The sequence below is a fragment of the Pezoporus flaviventris genome, unplaced genomic scaffold (assembly GCF_033815535.1).
Source record: "Pezoporus flaviventris isolate CSIRO_AGI_PZ_B2104156 unplaced genomic scaffold, CSIRO_AGI_Pfla_v1 ptg000020l, whole genome shotgun sequence".
Classification (NCBI taxonomy): domain Eukaryota; kingdom Metazoa; phylum Chordata; class Aves; order Psittaciformes; family Psittacidae; genus Pezoporus; species Pezoporus flaviventris.
In genome coordinates, this window is record NW_026892568.1 from 2,483,036 (window position 1) to 2,508,980 (window position 25,945).

At 37.5% G+C, this 25,945-nt stretch overlaps 1 protein-coding gene across 12 annotated transcripts in view; it reads left to right on the plus strand.

Annotated features, from left to right (window-relative positions):
• BPTF (bromodomain PHD finger transcription factor) overlaps window positions 1-25,945 on the plus strand; it is a 52,868-nt gene that overhangs the window by 10,158 nt on the left and 16,765 nt on the right. For 5 of the 12 annotated variants that reach the window (XM_061455295.1, XM_061455292.1, XM_061455299.1 and 2 more), the window contains exons 2-19: window positions 2,191-3,013; window positions 9,221-9,444; window positions 10,199-10,399; window positions 10,941-11,129; window positions 13,451-13,624; window positions 13,743-13,918; window positions 14,797-15,152; window positions 15,442-15,573; window positions 16,128-16,257; window positions 16,888-17,023; window positions 18,076-18,297; window positions 18,596-20,966; window positions 21,123-21,247; window positions 21,480-21,608; window positions 21,893-22,043; window positions 22,811-22,934; window positions 24,307-24,559; window positions 24,980-25,141. In XM_061455295.1, the coding sequence (XP_061311279.1) occupies window positions 2,191-3,013; window positions 9,221-9,444; window positions 10,199-10,399; window positions 10,941-11,129; window positions 13,451-13,624; window positions 13,743-13,918; window positions 14,797-15,152; window positions 15,442-15,573; window positions 16,128-16,257; window positions 16,888-17,023; window positions 18,076-18,297; window positions 18,596-20,966; window positions 21,123-21,247; window positions 21,480-21,608; window positions 21,893-22,043; window positions 22,811-22,934; window positions 24,307-24,559; window positions 24,980-25,141 (6,078 nt within the window). Of the gene's footprint in view, window positions 1-2,190; window positions 3,014-9,220; window positions 9,445-10,198; window positions 10,400-10,940; window positions 11,130-13,450; window positions 13,625-13,742; window positions 13,919-14,796; window positions 15,153-15,441; window positions 15,574-16,127; window positions 16,258-16,887; window positions 17,024-18,075; window positions 18,298-18,595; window positions 20,967-21,122; window positions 21,248-21,479; window positions 21,609-21,892; window positions 22,044-22,810; window positions 22,935-24,306; window positions 24,560-24,979; window positions 25,142-25,945 lie in introns of those variants that run through there. The other 7 variants (XM_061455301.1, XM_061455302.1, XM_061455304.1 and 4 more) reach the window with 6 other exon arrangements.

Here is a 25,945-nt window from a genome sequence, read left to right on the forward strand (position 1 = left end):
TTTGTAAATTCTGATTAATTTAGGTAAACCAGGGTTATCATTCTTGCTGCATACTTTCTTGAAAGGCTGTTTCTTTCATGGCTTTACTGTGTGACAAACATGTTTTTCTGCTGCTGCAGTGGCAAACACTGCAGGAAATTCTAGTCTGTAGCCCTGCCACTTTCTGTGATACTTGGACTCTGTGAAGACCATCAGTAGTGTCAGAATATCTGTTTTGTGCTGCAGTTATATTGCATGATCACCTACTAGGGCTGGTCCTACACCATCCTGCAATACTGAAGGAAGCTTCAGGACCGTAACATAGTTTAATCAGAGTGTGCAAGTGTGTGCTTTGCTTTGGGGTCTTTTAATTAAACCAGCTCTGGTTTATGCATGCATCATGGTGATAGCATTGGATCGTGGAGATAGGAAAGTTGAGTTTAATCTAGATGTTTCTTGCTTTGTGTCTGGCTGTGAAACTCCTGTGGTTTTGTGTGTTTGCCATGATTAAACATTTTCCACTTATTTGTGTAAGAGCATCTTGGAAGACAGTCATACAGGCATTCCTTCGCTTTCCACAGGCAGAACTCAAACTTCACTAAACTTGGAAATTTATTTTTGTATGCAGATGATGTTGACCCATTACTTCTGTAATGGAAACATCTGGCAGATCATCTTTATATTGCTTTAGAGTGTCTAATTTGTTGTGGAAGATTTCATTCTTTAAAGTTTGAGAGGCAGAGATGTATCTGATGTCATCTTGCCCATCTAACTCAATGATTGATTTATTTATCTTATGGAATCGTTTGGCAAACTGTCTGTTATGTGTCAAGGTGTTTCTGAAAGGTAGCTTCTCTTTTTGGTATCCTTTTCCTTTCCTTTTCAGTGCATTAAAGTTTCAGTGATGGTGTATTTAGATTCAGCAGGATCTGTCTTTGGGTATCTGCCTGCTTTAGCAGGTCTTGCTCCCTATTAGACTTATTTCCTGTATCTGTGGGAGTATTGGAGGGAGTTGGATGGGTTGAACAAATGCCACAGAGAACCATTTCCTGTTCACAGCAACATCCAAGATGACTTGAAACTTGGTTTTAAAACAAGAAGCTGGTTTTATGATAAGTTTATGAGATTGTCTAAACTTGATTTTGTTGGTTTTTTTTTTTTTATAAAGGAAGTAGGTTTAATGAGTGCATATTAATACTTCAACTGATAGCTGCAAGACAGCTGTTGCATGTAGCTGGATACTTTGATAGAAGATGGAAATATTTCATCTCTCTGGTAGTTAGTGCCGTGTACAGGGGCTTTCCTCTTTTGTTTTCCCTTCTGCTTGGCATCAAGGATAGTGGAATTAAATGGAAGAAGGTGCAGCATCTCATCTGAATTAGCATCTGAGTCTGAATTAATTATACTCAGTATCTATTCTTTTAGGTAGTGAAACAGGTCTTCAGACAAGCTTTTTGTGTTAGGCTTTGTCCTTCCCTAAATCTGCCGCCTCCTCATTCTGTGGAGATATCTCCTGGCTCATTGAAGCATGTGGGGGGAGGTTTTTTGTGTGTTTTGTTTTGAAAGATTGGGAGTTCCTGAAGCATTTTCATATAATATCACATTTAACTTTTGTTTCTGGCTTGTAAGTATCCAGGCTAAATACTCCAGTTAAAAGGCAGTGGAGAATGGGATTTAGGTTCTGTTTTGTGTTCTAATTCGGTTGAAATTGATGTCCTATGATATCTGCTTGAAATGATCTTTCTGTGTGCTATGGCTGGACAGGAGAATAGCTTGCAGGATTTAAATGCAAAACGTCTATTGTTTGAAGCTGGATGCTTTAAGTTTAAAATTAAATTTCCAGGAAGGAATGATAAACAAGTCATGCTGAGTAAAAATGAGGAAAAAAATCTAAATATTTTGGCTGAGGAAAACATCTCTTTTAAGTAATTTGAACAATTAAAATTCTAGTTGTCATTTTAAAGCTTCATCAGATTACAGGGGAAATGCAACTGCTCTCGGTGTCTAAAGCAAACCTTCAGCTAGCTTGTGTGTTTTATTTTTTATACTGTTAAATTATAAGATTATTAGGTGAATTATCACGTTGTGTAACTGAAGATGTAAATCTTTAATTGACAGTGGTTTAGAAAGTTTGACGCAGTCATTGTTCATGGATGTTTAAACAAGTTGACCAGTGAATGGCAAAATTCTTACTGTTGCTTTTTATTCCAGGTAGGAGAAGACCAAGAGTGCATCGTCCTCGTTCTCCAATATTGGAAGAAAAAGATATCCCACCCTTGGAGTTTCCTAAATCCTCAGAGGACTTAATGGTGCCTAGTGAGCATATAATGAATGTTATTGCCATCTATGAGGTACTAAGGAACTTTGGCACTGTTTTACGCCTCTCTCCTTTTCGTTTTGAGGACTTCTGTGCTGCTCTGGTAAGTCAAGAGCAGTGCACACTTATGGCAGAGATGCATATAGTGCTTTTAAAAGCAGTTTTACGTGAAGAAGACACTTCAAATACTACCTTTGGACCTGCTGACCTCAAAGATAGCGTTAATTCCACTTTGTATTTCATAGATGGAATGACGTGGCCAGAGGTTCTGCGGGTATATTGTGAGAGTGACAAGGAATACCATCATGTTCTTCCTTACCAAGAGACAGAGGACTATCCTTATGGACCAGTAGAGAATAAAATCAAAGTTCTGCAGTTCTTAGTGGATCAGTTTCTTACAACAAACATTGCACGTGAAGAGTTAATGTCAGAAGGTGTTATTCAGTATGATGATCATTGTAGGGTTTGTCACAAACTTGGGGATTTGCTTTGCTGTGAAACTTGTTCAGCTGTGTACCATTTGGAGTGCGTGAAACCACCTCTTGAAGAGGTACCAGAAGACGAATGGCAGTGTGAGGTCTGCGTAGCACATAAGGTGCCTGGAGTAACTGACTGTGTTGCTGAAATCCAAAAAAACAAACCATACATTCGACATGAACCTATTGGATATGACAGGCATAGGCGAAAATATTGGTTCCTGAACAGAAGAATCATTATGTAAGTATAACGGGAATCAGTATTTTCTAAATAATACCGCATTGAATGCATTTTTAGTATATCCTGTAAGTTGCTGTTGCCATCTTAAAGTTGTTCTTTGTTAGATAAGACCATTGCTTGCTGTTTTGCAAGGAAATTTCTAAGGACCATGTAATTAATCCATCGATTTGCTCCAAAATAAGTATTCTCATAATCTGTATATAAAAAGGGGAAAAACCCCAGGGTCTCTGGCTTAATATTAATATGCCTAAAACACATGAATGTGAGGAAAAGAGAGGGAGTTTTAATAAGAACACTCCAGTTTTTTGTGAAAGTTACTGAAAAGCAGTCTAACTCTCTTGGTGATCACATGTATAGGATGCTAGTTTTGTATACTTTCACCTGCTTAAATAGTACTTGGCTGTTAGCTACTGGTACTGGTTTGATGGTCTGCCTTTGCAGGTAAGACTTTCAGAGCACTTGAATGTGTTCAGCATATTAAATAGAAATGCAGCAAATATTGTATGCGAACACTTCTGTAAAGATAAAGTCAAAACATTAAGAAATGCCTGTCTTTAAGTCATCTCCTTTATACGTTTAACACTTTCCCGTTACTGGTTGGCCTTGAGATACTAATGTATTTCAAAACATTAATAATAATCAGACCCTTGTTAGTGAGGGTGTTGTGCCCTGGTTTCACCTGAAAAGTTGAATCTAAAATTATAAAAATACTTCTACATTTGTCGCAGGAAAATAGCTAAAGACTGGGTTTTTTTCATATAAAAGACTGTTCTTATGTAATTGTTCTCATAGTGGCAGAGAAAGTGTATTTAAGTGAAATCAGTAGTGTTGTAATTTTGGAAAGATAAAGGTATTTCGCTGGATTTCTTGAAATACAGTTTTCCATTCAGCATTATGGAGAGTATAAGCCACCGCTGAGTACCTTGACAGGAATGCACATAAAATGTTTCACGGTGAATGTTAAGATACTAACCAATGTCTTTAAAAGGGGTTGTGATGGCTGTTGATAGTATTACATCTTACAAACAAGACACTTCTAAGGACTCCTTTTAGTCTTTTAAAATATAGTGCTCTTTCTTTAATGGTGAATTTCTCTAATGGTGCTTGAAGTATTCATTATCGCCACTTTTTGTTTCCTGTGTGTTCTTTTACACTTGCAAAGAAAGACTCCGTGTTGGATTGTTTTTAGTTTCTCTGGGTTATAAATGCCACAGTAGTATCAAGCAGTCTTTTAAAAAGGTGCAGGGAATCTTTTCCACTCTTACCTTTGTTTTATATGCAATCACATGCTCTACAATGTGTGGTGTATCATTTATGGTTCAGCAGGATGTGATGGTCAGCCTGAAGCTGTTGAAATCCTAATTCTTCTATTCCCTCATATCTAATTTTCTACCTCAGTTTCCAGAAAATGAGTTGGAAGTTTGCTTTTTGCAAAAAGCTTGGCTGTAAAGAACATGTAACTGATACCCTTTTTTTTCTAGTTACCTGGGTTTTAATGACTTACAGGGCATGATTTTTCTCTCTTTTGAACTCTTGAGGAAAAGGTTGTTCTAAAGAAGGGGTTTTCCTCACTGCCCTACTGTACTGGCAGAACAATTATATTCTGCCTGCCATTAGAGGTCTAGGAAGCAGCATTAAAAAACCCAGTGTCATTCAGGAGCTTATTTTAAGATGAATAGGCCCCCAGTATGTACAGTTTGGTAATTATTGTTGACCAAACTTGATCTAGGAAACAATGTTTTTCTTCCTAATGAAGAGTAATATTTGATGCTGAGGAGGTTTTGATACAGGCAGTACTTCAGTATAGTTTAAACTAAACTAAACCATGCAGGTGCTTCTTGTTCCTTTGAAATCTGCATGTGTGAAAGTTCTTTGGCATGTTGGTAGTAATTTTAACTGCACTAGAAAAGATACCTTCAGAGGTTGAATGAATTTTTTTTTTCCAGTGGTTTTGCATTCCTGCTAGGAATTCAGTGGACAAAATACTTGCTGCAAGTTTTATGAATTTAAGTTTTATATCTCACTTGGGATTTATTCAAAGAGACAGACATCAGTATTCCATTTCAAATCAAAATAGATGAGAATTGTAAACAATACAGCAAAAGGAAAATTTTTATTGGATTTTCCATTTTATGAGGTTTTGTTAGTGACCAAAATAGTTCAAAATGTAAATAGAAAAGTATTTTGATGTTTACAAAGGCAAGAAATGCAGTACAGCCATTGTTTCCTGACTTATTTTTGTATTCTTATGTTGCTCATCAAGGTTGGAATACTCTTCCCCTGCTCGTCCCTGTCCTTCTTGCTGTCATTAGATATCATGCCTTCTGCTAGTATCGATGTGCTTGTGCTTGCTTCCAAAACAAGTTCTTCATGAAGTATGTGGTTTGGATTAAAAATATTTCAAATCCTCCTGATGGAATTGGAAGAGAAAACAGATGGTCAGTTGTGCTGGTGGTTCTGCAGCAGCAGCAGCTCTCTTCAACAGCAGTGTGGGATGTACAGAACCAAGCAATTCTACTGGACTTTTCACAGAACTTTGATGCATTTAATTATGCATAATGTGCCTTGAATCTTCTTGCCAAAGCCACTTCATAAGGGCACAAAAGTATTTACTGCATAACTAAATTCCAGGGAAATATAACTCTAATAATTCACAAAGATATTAAACTCTCTACTTTCAGGTTTTAATGTCCTTTAGGTTCAGTAAGCATGCTGTATTGCAAACCCAACCATTTCCCACATATATCTGTGTGTGTATATATATATATATATATATATATATAAAACAAGTTTAAACTACACCTGTTTGGATAGCAGGTTAATTTAAAGGAGATCTGCCAAATGCTAAAAGTTGAGATTAATTAATTAATATTATCATATCAACTTTATTAAAATAAATAGAGTATATTCACCAATACCATGGGATCAAATATATCAGAGGAAACTGATAGATCTAAAACTGATCTGCACAAACACTGATTTGAATCCTTGCCATGGGGGATTGGAGGACTGAAATCCTAAATTCTTGGATTTTTCTGTTTTTCAGAGGGGTTTTAGGGCTTTTTACTACTTTTCTCCTTATAAATGTTATAAATCACTCATACCACTGTTTTTCCCATCTTTGAATGGGTTTTGTAGATCTCTTCTTGATCACCAATACTTTTATTTCCATACTGATCACCTGCTGAGGGCTGTAAGCCTTGTTTAAGCCCATCGTTGTGGTTGTTTCTCTTTTCCACCTCTTCTGTTTTACAAAGAAAAGTGGTCACTGAGGAGGTCTCCTCCCATACATCCCCAGGAGCAAATAGCAATGAGGTTTAAGAAAATCTTGTGGTCAAGAGAAAAAGAATTCCTGAGTTTTTAGTTTCAAGCTGTTAACAAACTTAGGATGATGTCTCTGGGTCTGTGCCTTTGTTTTGCTTGTAAAGGTTATTTCTGCAAGTGAAGTCAGGGAATTTAGGACTTTGATTTGCATTCTCCTTGTAAAACTGCTGCAATGTTCTAGCAGGTTCTCTTTCTAGACATACTGAGACGCTTTGTATTTGTCAGATGTTTATGAAAGCAGATGAAACATTGTTTGGTTTTCATTTTGATAGCAGAAGTAAGACACAAATTGTTATTGCTGAGTTACATACATCTTCCTTGATGGTCAGAAGAACCAATTTCAGCTTTTTGTCTGCAAGGGTTGTTCTCAACGAGTCCTGCTCCATTTTCACCTGTTAATTAAAAAAGGGTTTGGATCTTTGCTTGCGTAGGTTACTTTAAGCAGGTGACTGAATGCTTGTGTCTAATTGTATCGGCATGGAATTCAGGAAGGGGTGTATCTGCTTTGTTATTACTTTACTTGAAAGTTTCTAGCATGTTCTGTGTTGTCAGTTTTATCAGTCTTGCCTCGAAAGCCTGCCAGTGAATAGTTCCTGGCAGTGCAGGAGGCTGAAAGAGGTAGGAAATGCTCATGTGATTCTTCTCTCCCTTGCTTGGCCTCGCTTGATGTATGTGACTCAGTTGTCCCCTGGAGACAGAGTAGACCTGTCGGGCATCAAGTCTGCCTCCTCAGAGAAAAACACTGGGAATCAGTCCTTGTGTAAACTTGCATCTTTCCATCTTGTTTTTGTGATAGCCTCTCAGAGAATGAAAGTAGTGTCCCTTTAGCCAATGGAAGAAGGTGTTCAGGGGAAGTTAGCCTAAATATTTTAATCATTAGTTTAAATCTTAACCAGCTTTGCCAAATGGATTGCATAGAACGATTTCTGCTGTAGCTCTTTGACTGTTAGCAAGTTTATTGCATGCCAGGGCTTCCACTGGCACACAACTGAATCTTGGGAAGAAGTCTGAGCAAGGGTGAGTTTTGTGTAAGGCTAACAGCAAGCTTCTGCCTTTTCATTTTCTGTCTGTGCTTTTGTTGACAGAAAACACTAATCCCTGAACTTTGGTTACTAAGGTTGTGATAGCCTTCAGTTCAAGAGGAATTCTGTGCTCAAAACCCTATATAAATGAAGCAGGAAGGAAATAAAATACTCTTGGATAGCTTCATTGTCCATTTCTAGAATATTATCTGAGCAATTCTTTAATGGGTAGGACTTGAATTGCACATAGATTAGCTCTAGGTGTGTTCTGTGGAATACAGTCTTTGCGGTCTAGTGTTTTGATTCTTCGCAGGGTGGCTCTGGGGTTCCTTGGCCTGTAATACAGCAGACCTTTCCTGGTACTGCAGGCTTTTCTTTGATTATATAGGGAAATTGAAGATAACAGCTAGTTGCTTTACAGTCCAATGGAACCTTGTAACACAAGAATAGAAAGAACTGATGGGAAAGGAAAAGGGAGATGCTGCTTGGGATTTTCAGGTGACATACGTACATAAGTATCCTGGAGGCATTAGCGTAGCTGCAGTGGTTTCAGGTTTGCTAAAAGGGGGGAGAATGTGGAAAAAGAACATATTTGGATGATCACTGTCAAAAGTTAAGCAAGGTGGACAAGGCTCTACGCCTGAGCTGCTTGTATATTTATATTACAGTATAAACTTAGCAACAGCATCATATTGTGCAGTTGTGTTTGTAAGGAGTAGAGCGTCTCTACAATTACTGCTCTGCCAGTGTCTTCCTCTTCCTGCTTCTACTGGATATTTGCCAGGGAAAAATTCAGTAGGCCCTGCCCTTTCTAGTTAAGCATTTTGTTTCACCCTGTTCTTTCCTCTTGCTGTGTAAAGCTGAATTCTTGCATTCTCATCTCCCCTTCTGACTTATGCTTTAGGCATTTTCCTATATTTTTTTTAATGGCTTTTGTTCACAATCATTAATAGATGTGCTGCCATTCCTGTTATTGTTAGTAGATAACTTCCTTGGTTTACAGAAAACATGGTTTAAACAATTTTTCTTGAACATGGAATTCTACAGGCATGGAATATTCTATAGAGTCCAATGGTTGTCAGTGTTGAGCTGTTACTTTTTGATGTGTAGTATATGGGATGTCTTCCTGAAATGACTGTTTTCTGAGAGAACTTGTTGAACTTAACCATGCTAGCCTGTTAAAACTAATGGGAAGTTACTGGTAGCCTAGGGGAGTAAATGGGTAAGGTAGAATTAGTTGCTTTTCATGAGCAAAGGCCTTTATGGAAGAAAATGTGGAAGAAATTGTATTTCATTGCAGTACACCAGGTTTTGTCATCAAAAAACCAAAAGTCTGGTTTGCAGTAATGGTTGTGACGAGTTAGTAGTTGAATTTTGAGTCATATTGTAATTATTAACTTCATAACCACTTTATTTTAGTAGTGTTCTGATCGAGTTGCAAGTACAACAGTTGTTTCACAGGTGAATGCTGTTTCCTGAAGATGCATCAGAAACACTCCCCTTTATGGATTCTGCAGCCATACCTCCTTTGTTGCAAATTGTTTGAGACTCGGTAGGAGATTACTGGTTACAGTAATGGTAAATATAAAGAGAATAAACTTTGTTGCAGATTGGACAAACAAGTTTTAAGGAGACACTTCAAAAGCTTTCCTGAGCATGTTGTAATGAGAAATTCTGAGGGGATGGTAATGAGAAAGGGGCATTTGTGTACTAAACTGGGTGCATGTGAGTGTCCTCATGTTTGTTGTTATTCACACTCAGGTGTTGGCATTTAAGAGTTCTCTGCTGAAAGTAGGCTGATATTAATTTGTGTCATTTCTCTAGATATATGAAAATTCATATTTTTTCAATACTCTTACAGAGAGGAAGATTCAGAAAGTGAGAAAGATAAGAAAATCTGGTATTTTAGCACAAAGATCCAGCTGGCAGAGTTGATTGAATGCCTGGACAAAGATTACTGGGAAGCTGACCTATGCAAAACTCTGGAAGAAATGCGTGAGGAAATTCATCGGCACATGGATGTGACGGAAGACCTCACGAATAAAGCAAGGGGCAACAACAAGTCTTTCCTTTCTGCAGCAAATGGTAAGAGTATTTTATGGCAGTAGATGTTGCACTTTGAATCAAATGGTAGTTCATATTTCTTTTATTACAAGAAGCCTATAGAAACTGATGGAGAAGGATCATGCAGGTGTACCAGCATGGCTATTTAGTGCTGACTTCTTGTAGGATTATGTATCATGTATTCCAGGATGTCCTGAATGATTTGGATTCTTGATATGGTTAGGGTGTGCCAGACTGTGATTGCTCCAGGTGTTGAGGTAGAGCTGTGTTAGCTGTCATATGTTTCCTGGTGTGTGTGTGTGTGTGTGTATGTATATATTATCTCTTCATAAACACTTTACAATCCTATGGGAGTTGGAGTAGCAACAGTGTTAGAGCTCCAGTATTTACTACAATATTATGGAAAGTGTGGAAGAATGTATATCTCCTCTGCACTTCTTCACTAACTTAATTTATCTACCTTGAGGCAATAAATAAATAGCAATATAAATTTGTGAAGGTCTGAACTTTGTTTTTAGGGAAGACATGAAGATTAGATGTTCAGGTTTAAAATTGGATATAAGTCATCACTATATAAATGCATTAACTCTGAGGAATGAATTATTAAATCTGTGGAATTGTTTCTTCTAAGTGTGGGGAAAAAAAGTGGCAAGAAGATGGATGTTATCTTTTGCCTCATTGAAAAGAAGCAGCATTTATGTCATGTTATTTCTGCTTGTGGCTCTGTAGGTGGTGGTTGCTTTGTTTATTGATGACAACATACTTTCTATTGTAGATGAAATTTTGGACATTATCAGAGCAAGAAAAGGAGAAATAGTGGAAGATAAAACCACAGCAGATGATGAAGCAGAAAAGGCCAGAAGTGATGTCGATAATGACCAGACAGATGCTGAGAGAAGCAGGGAAGAATCTGGAGAACAAGAGAAAAATGAGGAGGCGCCCACTGAGCAAGATGCAGAAAAAGTGAAAACAGAAGGTAAAGAAACTCTGCCTGTGCTTTAACAACTTCATTGAAGTGAATCTTTAGTTGAGAGCCTCACATTTCTTTAAGTATTAATGTGATCTGGGGGACGAGGGGAATGATTCTGTAAGGTACTTTGTAAGTAATAGATTGTTGTTTGTCAGTTCTCTTGGGTTGCGTATTGTAATTGGTTTTCTTGTTAAGTAATTTCACCAGTTTTCCTACTTCTCAAGATACTGCTAGCTTGTAGATACAGGAAGCTTGAGGTACAGGTGACACTTGCAGGTTGTGATCAGCATGTTTGTAGTAGGCAATATTACATCATTTTTAACATTGTTTTCCTCATCAGAACTGGTTTGTTCTTTGATTTTGAGACAATACCGTCTCATAGAAGAAGGGAGAAAAAAAAAAAAAAGAAGGAAAAAGCTCAATGTTTTTCAGCTTTATCAAACAGATAAACCAAGCTGCTGAAGTTGCTTTCTATGGATGATGCCAAATGACATCCTAAGACATACTAAAGAATATCCCTAAAGTTTTGTTGTGCATTTTACTATAGAGGCAACAGTCGTTGGGGATAAAAGTAACTCTGTGACATCAAGCACTGATGACAACAACACAAATCCTTCTGCAGGAGAGACTAGTTGCTCTGAAGGGAAGAACGCAATGGGGTGTCAGTCAGAAACCCTTGAGAGCAACAACGTGGCAGAGAAGAAGGTGGCATCAGAGCTCCCTCAGGAACTCTCAGGTACAGAAGGCACTGTTACCAATGCCTCTGTAATTTGGGGAATCTGTTAAGTTTTTCTCTCTGATTTGTCCACTAAAACCATTCACAGCGTATATCACTCATGCTGTTTGCTTGCAGTGCCATCCTTTACTGCTACGTTGTCATTAACATTTCAAAGTTAATTTTCTTGCAACTAGTGCTTGAAATTTGTGGTCCTCTGTGACATTAGCATTTGTTTCCATGCCTTCCAAAGATGAGTATGGCTAAGCTTTTTATGTTTGTTTTCTGTAGATTTTATTTTTCCATATTGATCCATAATGATTTTTAGCATCCTATCAAGTTGATTTCAAATTCTAATTTGCTGCTGGCTTGTTTATTATTTTAACCTCTCATTTGCTGTATGAATTACTAACAAACAAAGCATTTTCATTCAAGTGAATAAAGCAGTGCACAGAAATGTCAAGGTCGAAATTGTCATGCTAGGAATTTTAAACAGATGTGAGAGTCATAAGCATAGGGGCTCTTGTGTTTTAATGTGTCTTGTTCTACCATGTCAGTGATTCAAAAATAGTAATATACACTATTTAGTAATATTCTAAAAAACAACAAACTTTTGGTTTAGAAATAAATGGGACTTAATTGCATAAGATAGCAATGTACTATTTTAGAATTATAACAAATACATTATAATTCTAAAATAATATTCTATAATATCTGTGATGTAGTGATGTTCAGTGTGTTATGTTTCAGAACACAGCAGTAAAGGTTTTCTCTCCTACAGAAATAGATCTCCATTCATATACAGATCGCAGCTCTTGAACTTGCAAATGTAAATGCATCCAAACCTTGTCATTAGCTTTGTTCAGAGGAGGAGATAGTGAACGTTAAGATTAATCCACAATCTGGAAGTTTCATGCTGCACTTTTTCAGTAGATTCCTAGCGCATGGGACAAGCAGCATGCGTTTTAGGTCCTTGACCAAATATATCTGTTCTCATATGGTTTTTGTTCTATTTTAAAGTTAAAATAACTCCGTAAAGGTTTAATGGAAAAGTTACATATCCTATAGCTTTGTTCCAGACACGTTTATGGGTTAGTATTTTGTTTTAATGTTTCACTTGTATATTTATCATTATTTCTTTATTATACTTCCACAAGTACTTTTCTCATTCCAAAGCTTCTAGCTTATTTTAAAATGAATGGGCTTTTGGTTCTGTAGGAAAGTGTATGTGTGTGGAGAAGGTTCTTATTTATGTCTAATTTGCTATATTCATAGTGATAATTCTGTTCCTGTGATGAAATTTCCATTTGAGACTGTCGTTTCAGAGGCAGGGAGGGATACTGAACCAGTATCAGTGAGGCAGCTACCCCCAGAGGGGGAAAACTGAAGTAAAATGCAAAGCTAGAAGAGAATGTTTGTCACTTGTCCGTCACCACCTTATTAAATGTAGTTTGGGTATTAGTCTTTTACTAAAAGTCTGGATTGGGTGCTTCCGCTCTCTTCCAGACAACATGCACCACAAATGGTTCCGTTTTTCCTCTTAGTCGAAAGGGAAATGGATTGAACAGTGGTGCATGCAGGTTTGGGATCTTCTAAGAACCCCAGCATACTTTACCGTGTGGTCTTTCTGCTAGGAGTGAGCGTTTCACAAAAGGGAAGTTTTGTTCTGTCACCTTTCTTAAAATCAACAGTGTGATGTGGCAATGGTGTCCATAGCCGTCAAGGCAGCCAGTAACAAGGACAACTGAGGACCAAGAACCCATTTGTTTTACTGAGCTTGAAGCAACACTTAGATGCATCAGATTGTAAGAAAGAGGCTGATTTGAAGTTTGCAGAGGAGTTTAGGTGCAGGGTGGTGCCAGTTGACCTGAAATCTGTAGGATTCCTCAGAATTACTGTGCTAAAGAAGAGACAGTCAAAGATCTGGTGGAAAACTGGAGGTCAGCTGAAAGGTGAAGGCTAAAGAGCATGAGAATAAAATAAGTTAAAGCTGCAGGAAAAATATATTTCATGAAATCTGCATTCTGAAAGCAAAGCTGAGTCTCAGCAGAGAGAGTTCTCTGTGTGTGCATCTATAGGAAAAAAATTGTCTCCTAGTTAAAACATATTCATGCTTTATGTAAATATGAATTTCAGCCCTTCAGAGCCATAGAAGTTGAAACTGCTTGAAGATATTTTCATGGATACAGTGCTCTGGAGGGAATTAATATTTTATAGGTGTTTCCCTCCAGTCCAGCAAAACATGTTCATCTGGCCTTTATTTGATAAAAAATTCAAAACACAAAAAGATTACCTTGATCTAATTTAAAAGAAGAACTAAAAATGAAGTTGTTCTCTTGTAGAAGAAACTGGTCAGATGATCCCTAGCAACAGCAGCAGTGTGTCTGCTGCACCTCTACAGTCAGATGTTGAAAACAGCAACGGCAGTGAGCTGGGCTCTGGGCAGAATGACTCCATTAGGACGCCTGATGATGCTGAAAATGCAGAGAGGGGATCCCAGGCTTCAGAGGACATAGGTAATAATAATAATTGATCTGTCACTTTCTTTTTATGCATCTTTTTACTTTGTAATTTCCATACACAAATAGAAGACTTCCAGGTTTTGTTTTTAAAAACCTTTTTTCCCTTGGGCAGGAGAGAAATCTAATGGTGAAAGAAGCGATTCTCCAGGCGCAGGAAAAGGCACACCAGGCTCAACGCGAATGCTCACGAGATCACGGAATCCAGATAGCAAGTTGAGCCAGATGAAAAGCCAGCAGGTTGCTGCTGCAGCACACGAAGCAAATAAGTTGCATAAAGAAGGCAGAGAGGTTTGTGCACATCTTGGAAAACTTGAAGTATGAAAATGTTGTAGAAAACTGATAATATTTTAAAACTAAAAAAAGTGAATTTGGCAGACTATGAAGATGCTTAAAAAATGTATAATAATAGCAAATTGTTTAATCATAGGAAGCATTTATCCTCCTCCTTTGTTCTTAGTTACTATCTACAGAGGTGTGATAGTGACTCAGTGCAGTGGTAAAAGTTTTTTGTGTGGCTGTAGGTTGTTTGGGTTTTGATGGTTTGGTTTGATTTATTTTTTTAAGTAGTTTCTCCAGGAAAGAAGTGTTTGAATGCCAGGAATTCACTGCACTTGGTTTTCTGCATATTAGTTGGTGTACTCACTTTGGTTTTGCTAGCTGGTTTTCCTTGTAAGTTAGTACTTGGCATATTTATTCACAGAGTTCTCAAATTTGGAACTCAGTTAATGAATAATTACACCAGTGATGTTATCCATGCCATGTTCTCAAAGTCAAAGACACTTGTTTGCTTAGCTGCCTGTATGAATTCTGTGCTTTGCCAACGAGGGGTTTCACAGAAAGCTTCCTTAGTCAGTGAAGCTGTTTTCCCAAAGGTGCCTCCACAATAGGCATAATTCAGGGCAACAACTTGAGTTCCTGGTTGACTTCCTGAGGAGCCTGGATGGTGCTTTTTTAATGTTAAAGTTGATCTTTGGGAATATCCGAACTCTGTCCGTCAGCAATGAAGTACACATATGTAGTATATCAGATAAACAGTTATTTGCTTCCACAGGCTGATGCAAGGGGGCTTTTATTGTTTTATATATAGACAGTTGAAGCCTAAATCATAAATAAATAAATAGAAATACTTGAAACTTAACCCTTAAAATTATTCTTTCTTTCACAAGGTTATAGTGGTCAACTCTCAAGGTGAAATCTCACGAGTGAACACAAAGAAGGAAGTTGTGATGAAAGGAAATATCAACAATTACTTCAAATTAGGGCAAGAGGGGAAGTATCGTGTGTATCATAATCAATATGCCACTAATTCATTCGCATTGAACAAGCACCAGCACAGGGAGGACCATGACAAGAGACGACATCTCTCGCATAAATTCTGTCTGACTCCTGCTGGAGAGTTCAAATGGAATGGGTCTGTACATGGGTCCAAAGTTCTTACCATTTCCACTTTGAGGCTAACTATCATTCAGCTAGAAAACAACATCCCGGCATCATTCCTTCACCCTAACTGGGCTTCCCACAGGTAAATTATTAAATGAAAAATATATATTCTCCTGTTTTATTTGTATTTTGGCTAACAGAATTAATGAGCAATGGTCTTTATCAAATCAGTGATTTCAAAGCACCATGCTTCCGTATGTTAAAACATAAGCTAACGTGTGTGTGTTGCGACGGATGGCTGAAAGGATTGCACATTTGAGTGAAGTATTACAATACAAGAGGTTTTCTCCTACCATTAAATCTTATTAACAGAGCATGCTGTATTAGTGCATGTGTATGTTTCTGGTTTTTAATCTTTGTTTCCAATTTAGGTCTAACTGGATTAAGGCTGTTCAGATGTGCAGCAAACCTAGAGAATTTGCACTAGCACTGGCTATATTGGAGTGTGCAATTAAACCGGTTGTCATGCTGCCAATCTGGCGGGAGTCCTTGGGGCACACTAGGTAAAATAAATGAACATCACAGTATTTTTGACTCTGAGAACTTGCCTTTGTTTTACAATTACTGGTTCCTCTAAGCCTCTAAGAGTTACGTTTAAGTTTAGTCAGTCATTCAGCACTTGGAAGTGGTTTTTTCTCAACCAGATACTGAAAATACATGACGAGATTTTTATAGCCTCATTGCTCCTGCAAAGCAAGTTTGTTCTCTTTACCTGAGCCACAGTCCCAAAGTGATAAAGCTCTGGGAGCCTACAAGAGCAAATTTCAACACACCCAGTTCAGTGGAGTCTGTCTTTTGTCTCTCATTGTGTCATAGCAGCAGAAACAAGATATGTCTGATGTCAGACTTGGTTGCAGGCAGCTGTGTTTGTCTTACTGGAATAGCCAAAAAAAAGTAGTGTTTCTGGTGCAAGTAATACATATAACCTGATACTGGGCATTCCTCTTAACTTCAGATGTTTACAATTATTCAAAGAGGTAGTATATGCTGCTGTTTGATTTCTTTTATTTGCTTATAAGATCCTGTCCTTCAATGCACTTCAATCTATATGTATTAGATTACGCAGAATGACAGCAATAGAAAGAGAAGAAAAGGAGAAAGTGAAAAAAAAAGAGAGAAAACAAGAAGAAGAAGAAACAATGCAGCAAGCTACGTGGGTGAAATACACGTTTCCTGTCAAGCATCAGGTGAGGTTTTCTTTTGTGTGAGGAACAAACAAAATACAGGCATTGTTGATTACTTATTCTTTCTGCTTTCATTTGAAACTTAGTTTATTATAATTGCATTACTCCCTGCCATTAGGATAGGAACCAAGCCCATGTGTTCAAGCACATAATCTTCATCTGAACCAAATCTGTTATGTATTATGCTCTTAGTGACACCGCCTCAGTTGACAGATGTTTGTCTGCCAAATGCAGCCTTTTCTAGTGGAGGGGTTCTAGATGGTTACTGGAATCTTTGTATGTCTGTCTTTGTCCAGTGCAACCTTTACTTTGGCAAGTTATATAGTCTGATGGGAGCCACTATAGTAGCCTCTTTGTATTCTTCTACAGTAGATATTAGACGCTTCTGTTGGATGGGTTCATTCAAAAACTTGTATAATCTTTTAGCTTTTAGGTAAATAGATTCTCTCGGAGGAAATAAATATGCTTTTAGATGTTACTATGGTGGAATCAATGTAATTATCAGATACTTAATTTTAGATAGTGTATTTCACAAATATACTTCAACTTGCTTTAAAAAGTCTGCCAATAGAAGGTTGTTAATAATGCAGCAAATAGCAAAATTAAAACTACTATTTTAAAAATATTTCACAGGTTTGGAAGCAAAAAGGAGAGGAATATAGAGTAACAGGGTATGGTGGCTGGAGCTGGATTAGTAAAACACATGTCCACAGGTTTCTGCCCAAACTGCCTGGAAATACTAATGCAGACTACAGAAGGTTGCTACCAAGTAAGTGTCTGCATTGCTTTCATAGACTCTTCTTTTTTAAGCTACATTAAATTGCTTGAATTACAAAGTTGTGTGTAATATTTGTACAGCTTTATACAGCCTTGTGTAAATTAAAGTTAGATAAAACTATGTAGATAATCACAAGCAAAAAGTAACATCTAAAATATTGGGGTGTGTACGTTATATATGTACACTTACCTACACCCCATGTTGACAGAAAACTGTTAAGCAATTTTATCTGGGAACAGTAGTTTCCTAAGGGGAAAGGAATTCATTTCTCTAGGAAATTTAAAATGCATCTTCTCACTTTTTTGTTCCAGATTTATATTTAAAAAGGCAAGTTTTATACAGTTGACTTTTAGAATGCATCCTGAACTGTGCAAGTCTTATTTATAATGAATTTAACCATGAGTTTCCTTTTAAAATTTAGAAAATGGTGGCCCACCCTGTGTTACACATCAAAATGATTTCTTTCCCCACATATTGATGTAATACTTTCCCTGTTGCTTTTGACTGGCTCAAACACAAAATGGATGCTGCTGTTTTTAGTGTTTTCTGTATGATTGATAAATTGGATTTATTTTGCTTTCTGTATTGCAGTAAATAGCCACTACTGTGCTAAGCACAAATTCATTTGAATACTAATGTCCATTCTCATTTCACTGTGAAATGAAAATTATGATAATTGTGACTTTTCAGAGCCTGAATTAATACACTGTCAGTAGACTGGGGGTTCAGAAAGTGGAATTTAGTTTCCTAAAACATGGGTGGGTTTTGGGTATGTTTTTGTAAGAAAAGCTGAGCATAGACTCCCCAAAAACTAAGGTAAATGACACAGTTTTACCTCTGGTGGCCTTTTAGATTTTATGGGGTTTTAATTCAGTAGTGCACTAAGCTTAGTAGTGTTACCATTGTATACTTAACATTATATCTATTTCTCAATTTCGCTAATGATGGATGATTTGAGAGGTAAACTATAATATACATTAAAATGTAGCAGAGTAGGAAAGATATTCTGAATAATTGACACCATTTAATTCATTTATTAATAGCAAAGAGTGAAGAGGAAAAATGCAGTTTGGATAAACGAAAAGGTCCAATTAAGGTAAAACTAGAAAAAGACAGAACAAAGGATTCGCATGATCCGCAAGCAAGAGACAAAGCAGACGTTTCAGAAACGTCAGGGAAAGTACAAGTGAAAGAAGAAAAGTCACGTCAAGAAAAAGTAGAAGTTGATACGACTTCTGAAAGCCTGGATGGTGCAAAAGATAAAGGTAACGCTATATTGAAATTATGTAAAACTATTCATTACAGCACTGTGTGTGTGAAAGCATAGGGCCTCATAACTAACTATTGAAAAGCTGTAACATTGTTTTGTCAAGACATTTAAAATGTTTCAGTTAAATGATTGCTGATTGTTCCTTGTAGTAATATCTGAAGCTTTTGTTCCCTTTTTCTTGAACTCTATTAATATGCTAAAAGGTCCATTTATTTCTTAGTTGTTAACCTAAAAGTATAGGTTGGTATTCGTTGTTAAGGGAGCTTACTGATGCAGTTTGTTCTTCTTCACAGTGGAAAAAGAAATTGATGGTGAAAACGATAAAGTCATCAAGGAAGAACCTATGGATGTAGATGATGTGAAAATTGAATCCCCCATAAAAGATGAGGATAGTCATTGTAAGCTGGATATAATCAACGTCAGTGAGGGATTTCATTTAAGGACTTGCTACAAAAGGAAAGTAAAATCATCAAAATTAGATGGACTACTTGAGAGGCGAATAAAACAGTTTACACTGGAAGAAAAACAACGACTAGAAAGGATGAAACTGGAGGCTAGTGCTAAAACTGGAGGCATTCGATCTGTAAGCCCCCAGAAAAACACAGATGAGCTACAAATGAGAAAAGTAAAAGAAGGAAGCCAGTTTAACATGTCTTCCCAAAATCAAAGCTGTATTTCAGAGAAGACCCGAACTGAAGATGCAGAACAGGACTGCTTGCCAATCAGCAGCATCTCTTGTTCCAAAACTGGTGAGCTGGATGAACCGTCTTTGCCTTTGACAAACAGGCTGTCAAAAAGAGAAGGCCAGCTACTGGATGAAGACTCACGTCAATCCTCTGAAGGTGAAAGCTCCATTCAGAATGATAGTAAAGAAAACCCTGAACCTGTGACTGCTGATAAGCATCAAGGACAAGAGGCTCTTAGAGAACCTGAGAGTTCCTTTGTGGATGGCTTGAAACAACCAAATGCAGAAGGTAGAATCAAATGGGATATTTCAGAAACCAGCAAAAAACCTTTGAAACAAAACCTGCCTATTACCAGAGTGACTCAGTGTGAACAGGGAGACTTGGAGCCAGTGGTAACTGAAAGCAGATGTAGAAAGGATGCTCTGGCCACCCCTGAAAAGAGAGATTCAGAGGGAAATTCTGAGCAGCAGAGTAAAGACCCAGAAAATAATTGTATACTAAAAAGCCATATTGAACCAGCATCTTCTCAAGAAAGTGAAATGGGGGAAGAAATGACTTCAGTAAAAAGTGGAAGTAAATCTGAAAAGACCGCGTTACACCAAAAATCAGTTAGTAAAGAACCATTTAAAACAGAGCTAATTTCTGAAAGAAACCTTGAAAGTCAAACGCTGGAACACATGGATGGGGTAGAAGCTGGTGAGGATTTACTGAGCTCTAAACTAACTGAGGCTAATGGTCAAAAGAAAATGGAGACAAGGACCATAACCAAATACCTTGATCAGACAAATCTAAATAGTGTTACTGACAAAAAGAATAATAAAGATGAAGAAACTGAGACAGGAAAAGAAAAATCAGCATTTCAAATGAATGGAAAAGATAGCGATGTTAAAGCATTGCCAAATGATGGCTGCTCAGTTAAAGGTACTTGTGAAGCAAAGGCAGGGGGTGATACTGAACCAAAAGTTAATAATATTAGTAAATCCATTCAAGAACATGAAATAAAACCATTGACTTTTAAGGAATCTTCAGTAAAACCCTTCATGAATGGTGACATCACGGTAGAGGACACAAAGGACAAAAACAACGTGGACGCTAAGTCACGTCTGCAGAGTTCACCTGGGTTGGAATCTGGGGAGAGTCATCAGCCACCAGATGAAGTTCCCAAGTATGTGCAGAAAACTGAAGAAAAACGTCTTTCTCCGGAGAGATCTGCTTTTGGCACTGTCTGTAAAGAAAATAACCTGAATAGTGAAACAGAATCCATGGAAACTGATGTAATTGAGGAGAAAAAAGTTACTCCGTCGCCTGTAACCTCATGTGAGGAATCTAGCTTGAGTAGCCACTTTGCTGGTCAGAATGGTGTACAGACATACAAAATGGAGAATATTAATGGAGAAAGTAAAACAAAAACTGTTATTACTGAAGTGACAACCACAACATCGACTGTGTCTACAGAATCCAAAACTGTGTATAAAGTTGCAGAGAGTGTAGCTTCTAATGATGAGAAAACAACAGTAGTGTCATCTACAGAAAACTGTGCCATATCCACTGTAACTACCACCACTACTGTGACCAAGCTCACCACTCCAGCTACAGACAGCAATGTTGATGTCGTTTCTGTGCAAGAGCATAGTAAAACAGTGGTTACAACAACAGTAACTGACTCACTGACTACCCCAGAAGGCACATTGGTGACTTCCATGACTGTCAGCAAAGAATATTCTACAAAAGACAAAGTGAAGTTAATGAAATTTGCAAGACCCAAAAAAACCCGTTCTGGAACTGCCTTACCGTCTTACAGAAAATTCGTTACCAAAAGCAGTAAAAAAAGCATCTTTGTTTTACCCAATGATGACTTGAAAAAGCTGGCCAGGAAAGGAGGGATCAGAGAAGTTCCCTATTTCAATTACAATGCAAAGCCTGCCTTGGATATCTGGCCATATCCATCCCCAAGGCCAACTTTTGGGATCACTTGGAGGTACATGCTTTATATTTTTGAGGAAGAGTTTAGGATGTGATGAAATTAAGTTTTGCTATTTATTATTCAATAGTTATCTACATTGTTCAGTAATGGTAGAATGGAAGAATCTGAATAGATTTTGATTTGAAAATACAATTCATGGTCTGTTGTTAGGTACCGACTTCAAACAGTGAAATCACTGGCTGGAGTGAGCCTCATGCTGCGGTTGCTGTGGGCATGTCTCAAATGGGATGATATGGCAGCAAAAGCTCCACCTGGGGGAGGAACTACACGTACAGGTATTATTTCCTCAAATTTATGACTACTTCCTTAATGCAGAAATTCTTGCTGTTAGTTTTTAATATCAAACACATTGCAAGCCTTTCTGTAAAGGCTTGATGTTAGCATCCGAATGTTGTAGTCAACAGTTTGTACTAGTTGCTCTGTCTTTACCTTGATTATATTGGGTTGATTGGAGATTTAGCTTTATTTGTTTTCTCTTATTAATGCATTGGGACTAATTTGTTGTAGAAACATCTGAAACTGAAATCACGACCACAGAAATAATCAAGCGAAGAGATGTTGGTCCGTATGGAATCCGGTCAGAGTACTGTATAAGAAAAATTATTTGTCCCATTGGTGTACCAGAGGCTCCAAAAGGTATGTTTGTATATACATTTTTCTCCTTCCCATAAGCTCCTACAGAAATGAAGGTAACTGGATCTTTATGTTAATTCAGACCATCAAGGGAGCAAATACAGCTTGACATGAACTATTCATTCACCTATGGGAAACAAGTGATGTATTTAACAAACTGATCTCTCTCAAGCTGAAAAGCCTTCCTGTGTATAAAATGAGACTGAAAAAGACACTAAATCTTGGCTTACACTTTCATTTTGTTTTACTGTCAAGTTTAATGTGTGTGTTTTGACTGTTCTCTAAAGAAACTCCAACACCCCAGAGGAAGGGACTGCGATCAAGTGCACTAAGGCCAAAAAGGCCGGAAACACCCAAGCAAACGGGCCCTGTTATAATCGAAAGTTGGGTGGCAGAGGAGGAATTGGAACTATGGGAGATCAGGGCATTTGCTGAAAGGTAAATGAACTCAAATGAGCTTTTAAAGAAAGCAGTTTTAATTTGTATGTTAAATCAGTTCCTGCTGGAGAACATGAACTTGGTAGCTACAATCAGTGGAAGCGTATCTGTGTTGCATTTTCACTGTGCCTTTGGTAATGGTAGTGAACCTCAAAGCTGTAAAGCTGAACTGTTTGCTGGTACCAAAACTATTTTATGCAGATCTTACAGATTTGTTACAACTAATATTAATTTAGCATGGTTATGAACCAGTTACTGTCATAATGCTAAAAGGCTATTATGGTAATGCATGGAAAGGCTTTAGGCTACTTTTAGCATGACTTAAAACACTAGGTGTTTAAATACTTTTATAATACAAAGAAAATGAATGTGTACAAGTAAAGTAAAGGTAAATTCAGCCTGAGAATATTCAAGTCATAAATGAAAATTTTCAGTATTACATGCTTAGAGTTGAACAACATTTTGGAGTCACTTGGAAAGAATTGTTTTAGATTAAAGGTATTGCATAGATTGTTTGCAATCTCAGGTGTAATTACAAATTCCAGTTTTGATTAATAGTTTCCTATAAGGTGACACAGTAGTGAGATGTTGCATGCAACTTCATTAATCTATTACAAAATACTTGTATAGCCATGGCCAGTTTTTGAGTGATTTTCCATCTCGGTGTTTGTTCTTATAGGAACGATTAAACTGGATAAAATGAAATCCAGTTTGAGGGTTGGATTTTACGTGGTGGTATAACTTGCTTTCGGTTGTGTCTTTGGCAGGGTGGAGAAGGAAAAGGCACAGGCAGTTGAACAACAGGCTAAGGTTAGTGAACAGAAGAAGGCAGAGGAATTCAAGGCCCAGTTGGAGGCTCAACTAAAACACCAACGATTGGCTGCCCAGCAGGTGGGGGAGCTCTTGGTAGTCCCACCTGTCAGCAGCATGCATTAAAATATGGCAAACACAGTTTATCCCTTATCTTGCACCATTTTTCAAGAGATTTTGCTTCCTGTGCAAACTAAACCATCAAACAATGCTGCTCACACTGTGTCCATCCATTATTTTGAAATGGGGTTAAGGTGAAGATTTGCTTTGGGGTTGCCTTTGCGGGTTTTTTTTTCCCCCCATCTAATTCATTACACCTTAAAAAGATTTAGCTTGCTTCATTTTAAAAGAAGGCTGAGAAGAACCCATCTCCAGGTAAGGTGTTGCTGTGGTGTAATGGAAAGCTGCCTTGGTTTATAGCTGACTTGGGAATACAACTGCATTTGCTTTTCATGCTTCAAATTGAATCTTTTGATTTTATCCTATCTTAAGTTGGTTGAATGAATGAAGCCTATTGATAATTGTAATATCACTATATATAGATGTGTGTATGTATGTATTAATGGATGCAAAATTGGAATTAGGAAACCAAATACCATTTTGGTGTTTCACATACGTTATGAAGAATTTTGCTTTTTTCCAACTTAGTCCTTTTTCATTTCATCTTCCCTGACGAGACTATATTATTAGTCAATAAGTACTTCTGATAGGTGGGCATTACCACAATGTAATGCTAATCAATCACTGGAATTTAATTTAATGAATACTGAGATGATTCCAGTAGCATGGGGAAGAATGCTAGATGTGTTGGAATTTTAAAAGAGCTCACTGATAATATCCCTTCACAAAGTGGCTCTCTGTATTACATGTTCCTTCTTGACAGTTACAGCACAGAAGGTTGGTGGGTAAGGATTTTGAACCTAATTTTCTTAAGCAGGCTGCAAAGTGGATTTACAGTTAAAAGAGTGATTTTTAAAATCAGTCTTAATAATGAAGTAGAATGATACAATCTTCTTTCTGTAACTGGCAGGATCTCAGTGCAGGCAGCTCTGAACCTAGGAATGCTAGTAATAAACTATGTTAACAATGATGTACTGCTTACTGGCAGAGATGCAGGCTGTGTGCACACGGTCAAAGCCAAATAGATGGATATTTGTCAAAGTTTTTTAACCTTTCAGATTAGTCTGAGACTACTGTTTTGTTTAACATAAAATATGCACTGAAATTAACATAAACTGAGGATTTTAAAGATGCTATAAAGCAAAATTTCTGGCTGTGTCAAGGAGTCTCATGCTGTAGTGTGTGCAAACAGCTTATTCTTCAGCCCTTTACAACCTGAACTAAAATCCTGCCAGAGTTCTTTATTTTCCAATACTGGGAAAGACAGCATTAATTTTCCAAACCCTGGAAATGCTAATTATGTCTTTGTTCATTTTTCTTCTGAATTCCATAGAAACGGCTGGAACAGCAGAAGCAGATACCTATGGTAGGCGTGTCCCCTGCAGTCACTACATCCAGCAGCACTGCGACTACTGTCTCAACACCACAGAAAGTTGTGGTAGGCCCTTTAACGGGCCCAGTCCCCACTGGAACCAAAGTAGTACTTACTACAAAAGTGGGTTCTCCAGCTACAGTAACATTCCAGCAGAACAAGAATTTCCATCAGACTTTTGCTACTTGGGTTAAACAAGGCCAATCTTCAACAGGTAAGTAGCCATTTATCATGGAAAGAACACATGCCAGAGTTCATCCTATAGATAGTGCTTACATCTTCAGAATATGTATCATTATTACATTTCTTGTTATCTTTGCTCTTTAATCTCTTGCTAAGTCAGCAGGACACTTCTGAGATATTACCTGTCTAATTTTCCTTTGTTCAGACTTGCTAGGTAGTCTTATTTCTGACCTGCCTCATTTATTACTCACAGTCGTTGTACTAGTAATCATTGATAATGAAAGCATTCTATACTGTAATGTACTGTATCCAAAAAAAGACTCTTTACCAAAGAAAGTATGACGCATTCAAAAATGATTGTAAAAATAGTTTGCTGTTTCATACTTGAAAAAGTCATTTCATTGACTTGATTATTCTGCTCTAAAACTGACTGTTCTGTGTGCCTCAATAGCCACTAGCACAGCTGCCACTTCAGCCACAACCATTGCCAGCACAGGGCAGACCTTCCAGATCTCAGGCAGTCCAGTAACGATGGCAGGGAAAGTGATAACTAAGCTGCCACTCCCTGCAAACAGCAAGATTGTTGCCGTCAATGTGCCATCAACTCAAGGAGGTAGGGGAAAGGGAACTGAATTAAACATGTGTTCCAGCTCGCTCATTCATTCTCCATTGACACGATTTTCCCAGTGAAGTAAACTGTGACTTGAAGGGGGAAAAAATACCTATGTATATATATATATACACAAGTTTCTAGAACTTGTTCCCCCAGTGTTGCATATTTGTGTCTGTAAGGGGAAAATGCAAGGGTTTTTTTGCCTGTAAATTATTCTGCATTTCATAGTGCAAAATTTGGAGTTTTATTTTTAATAATGTGGAATGAAGCATGCTTTTTTGTTAACCTGAAACATACATCAGCAAAACCACTTTCTTCATGAAAGGAAAAAAAAGGCTGCTGTTCTGAGTGATTAATACCTGCATCCGCTCTTCGGTGATGAACGAGAGTTTAGCTCCAAACTAAGATCAGGGTTTTTCTTCTTGCCTCAAGAAGAGGACTTAATATTTTGAGATTTGTGAATGTATATTGGACAGAAAAGCTCAATTCTCTGTCTCTGTTATACTTAGCACCTTAGCAAATCATGAAGGCTACTAGTTTTGTATTGAAACCTCTTAGGTGAGAGGAAAAGCATTACCCAGTTTCTTCAGCACCACAAGCTTCTAGGTGACAGGTGTTTAAAGTGGTCTTCTACATTTTAAATTAATGAGATTATAGCTCTTAATGGTTGTATAATATTAATTTGTGGCACCGTGACAATGCAAGGACTTATTCACAGTTACCATCAAACTGAGCTTTGTGAAGATTCACTCTTTCCTTAATCTTTTCTAAAATACCCATTTCTTAACTTAAAATGTAGATGGA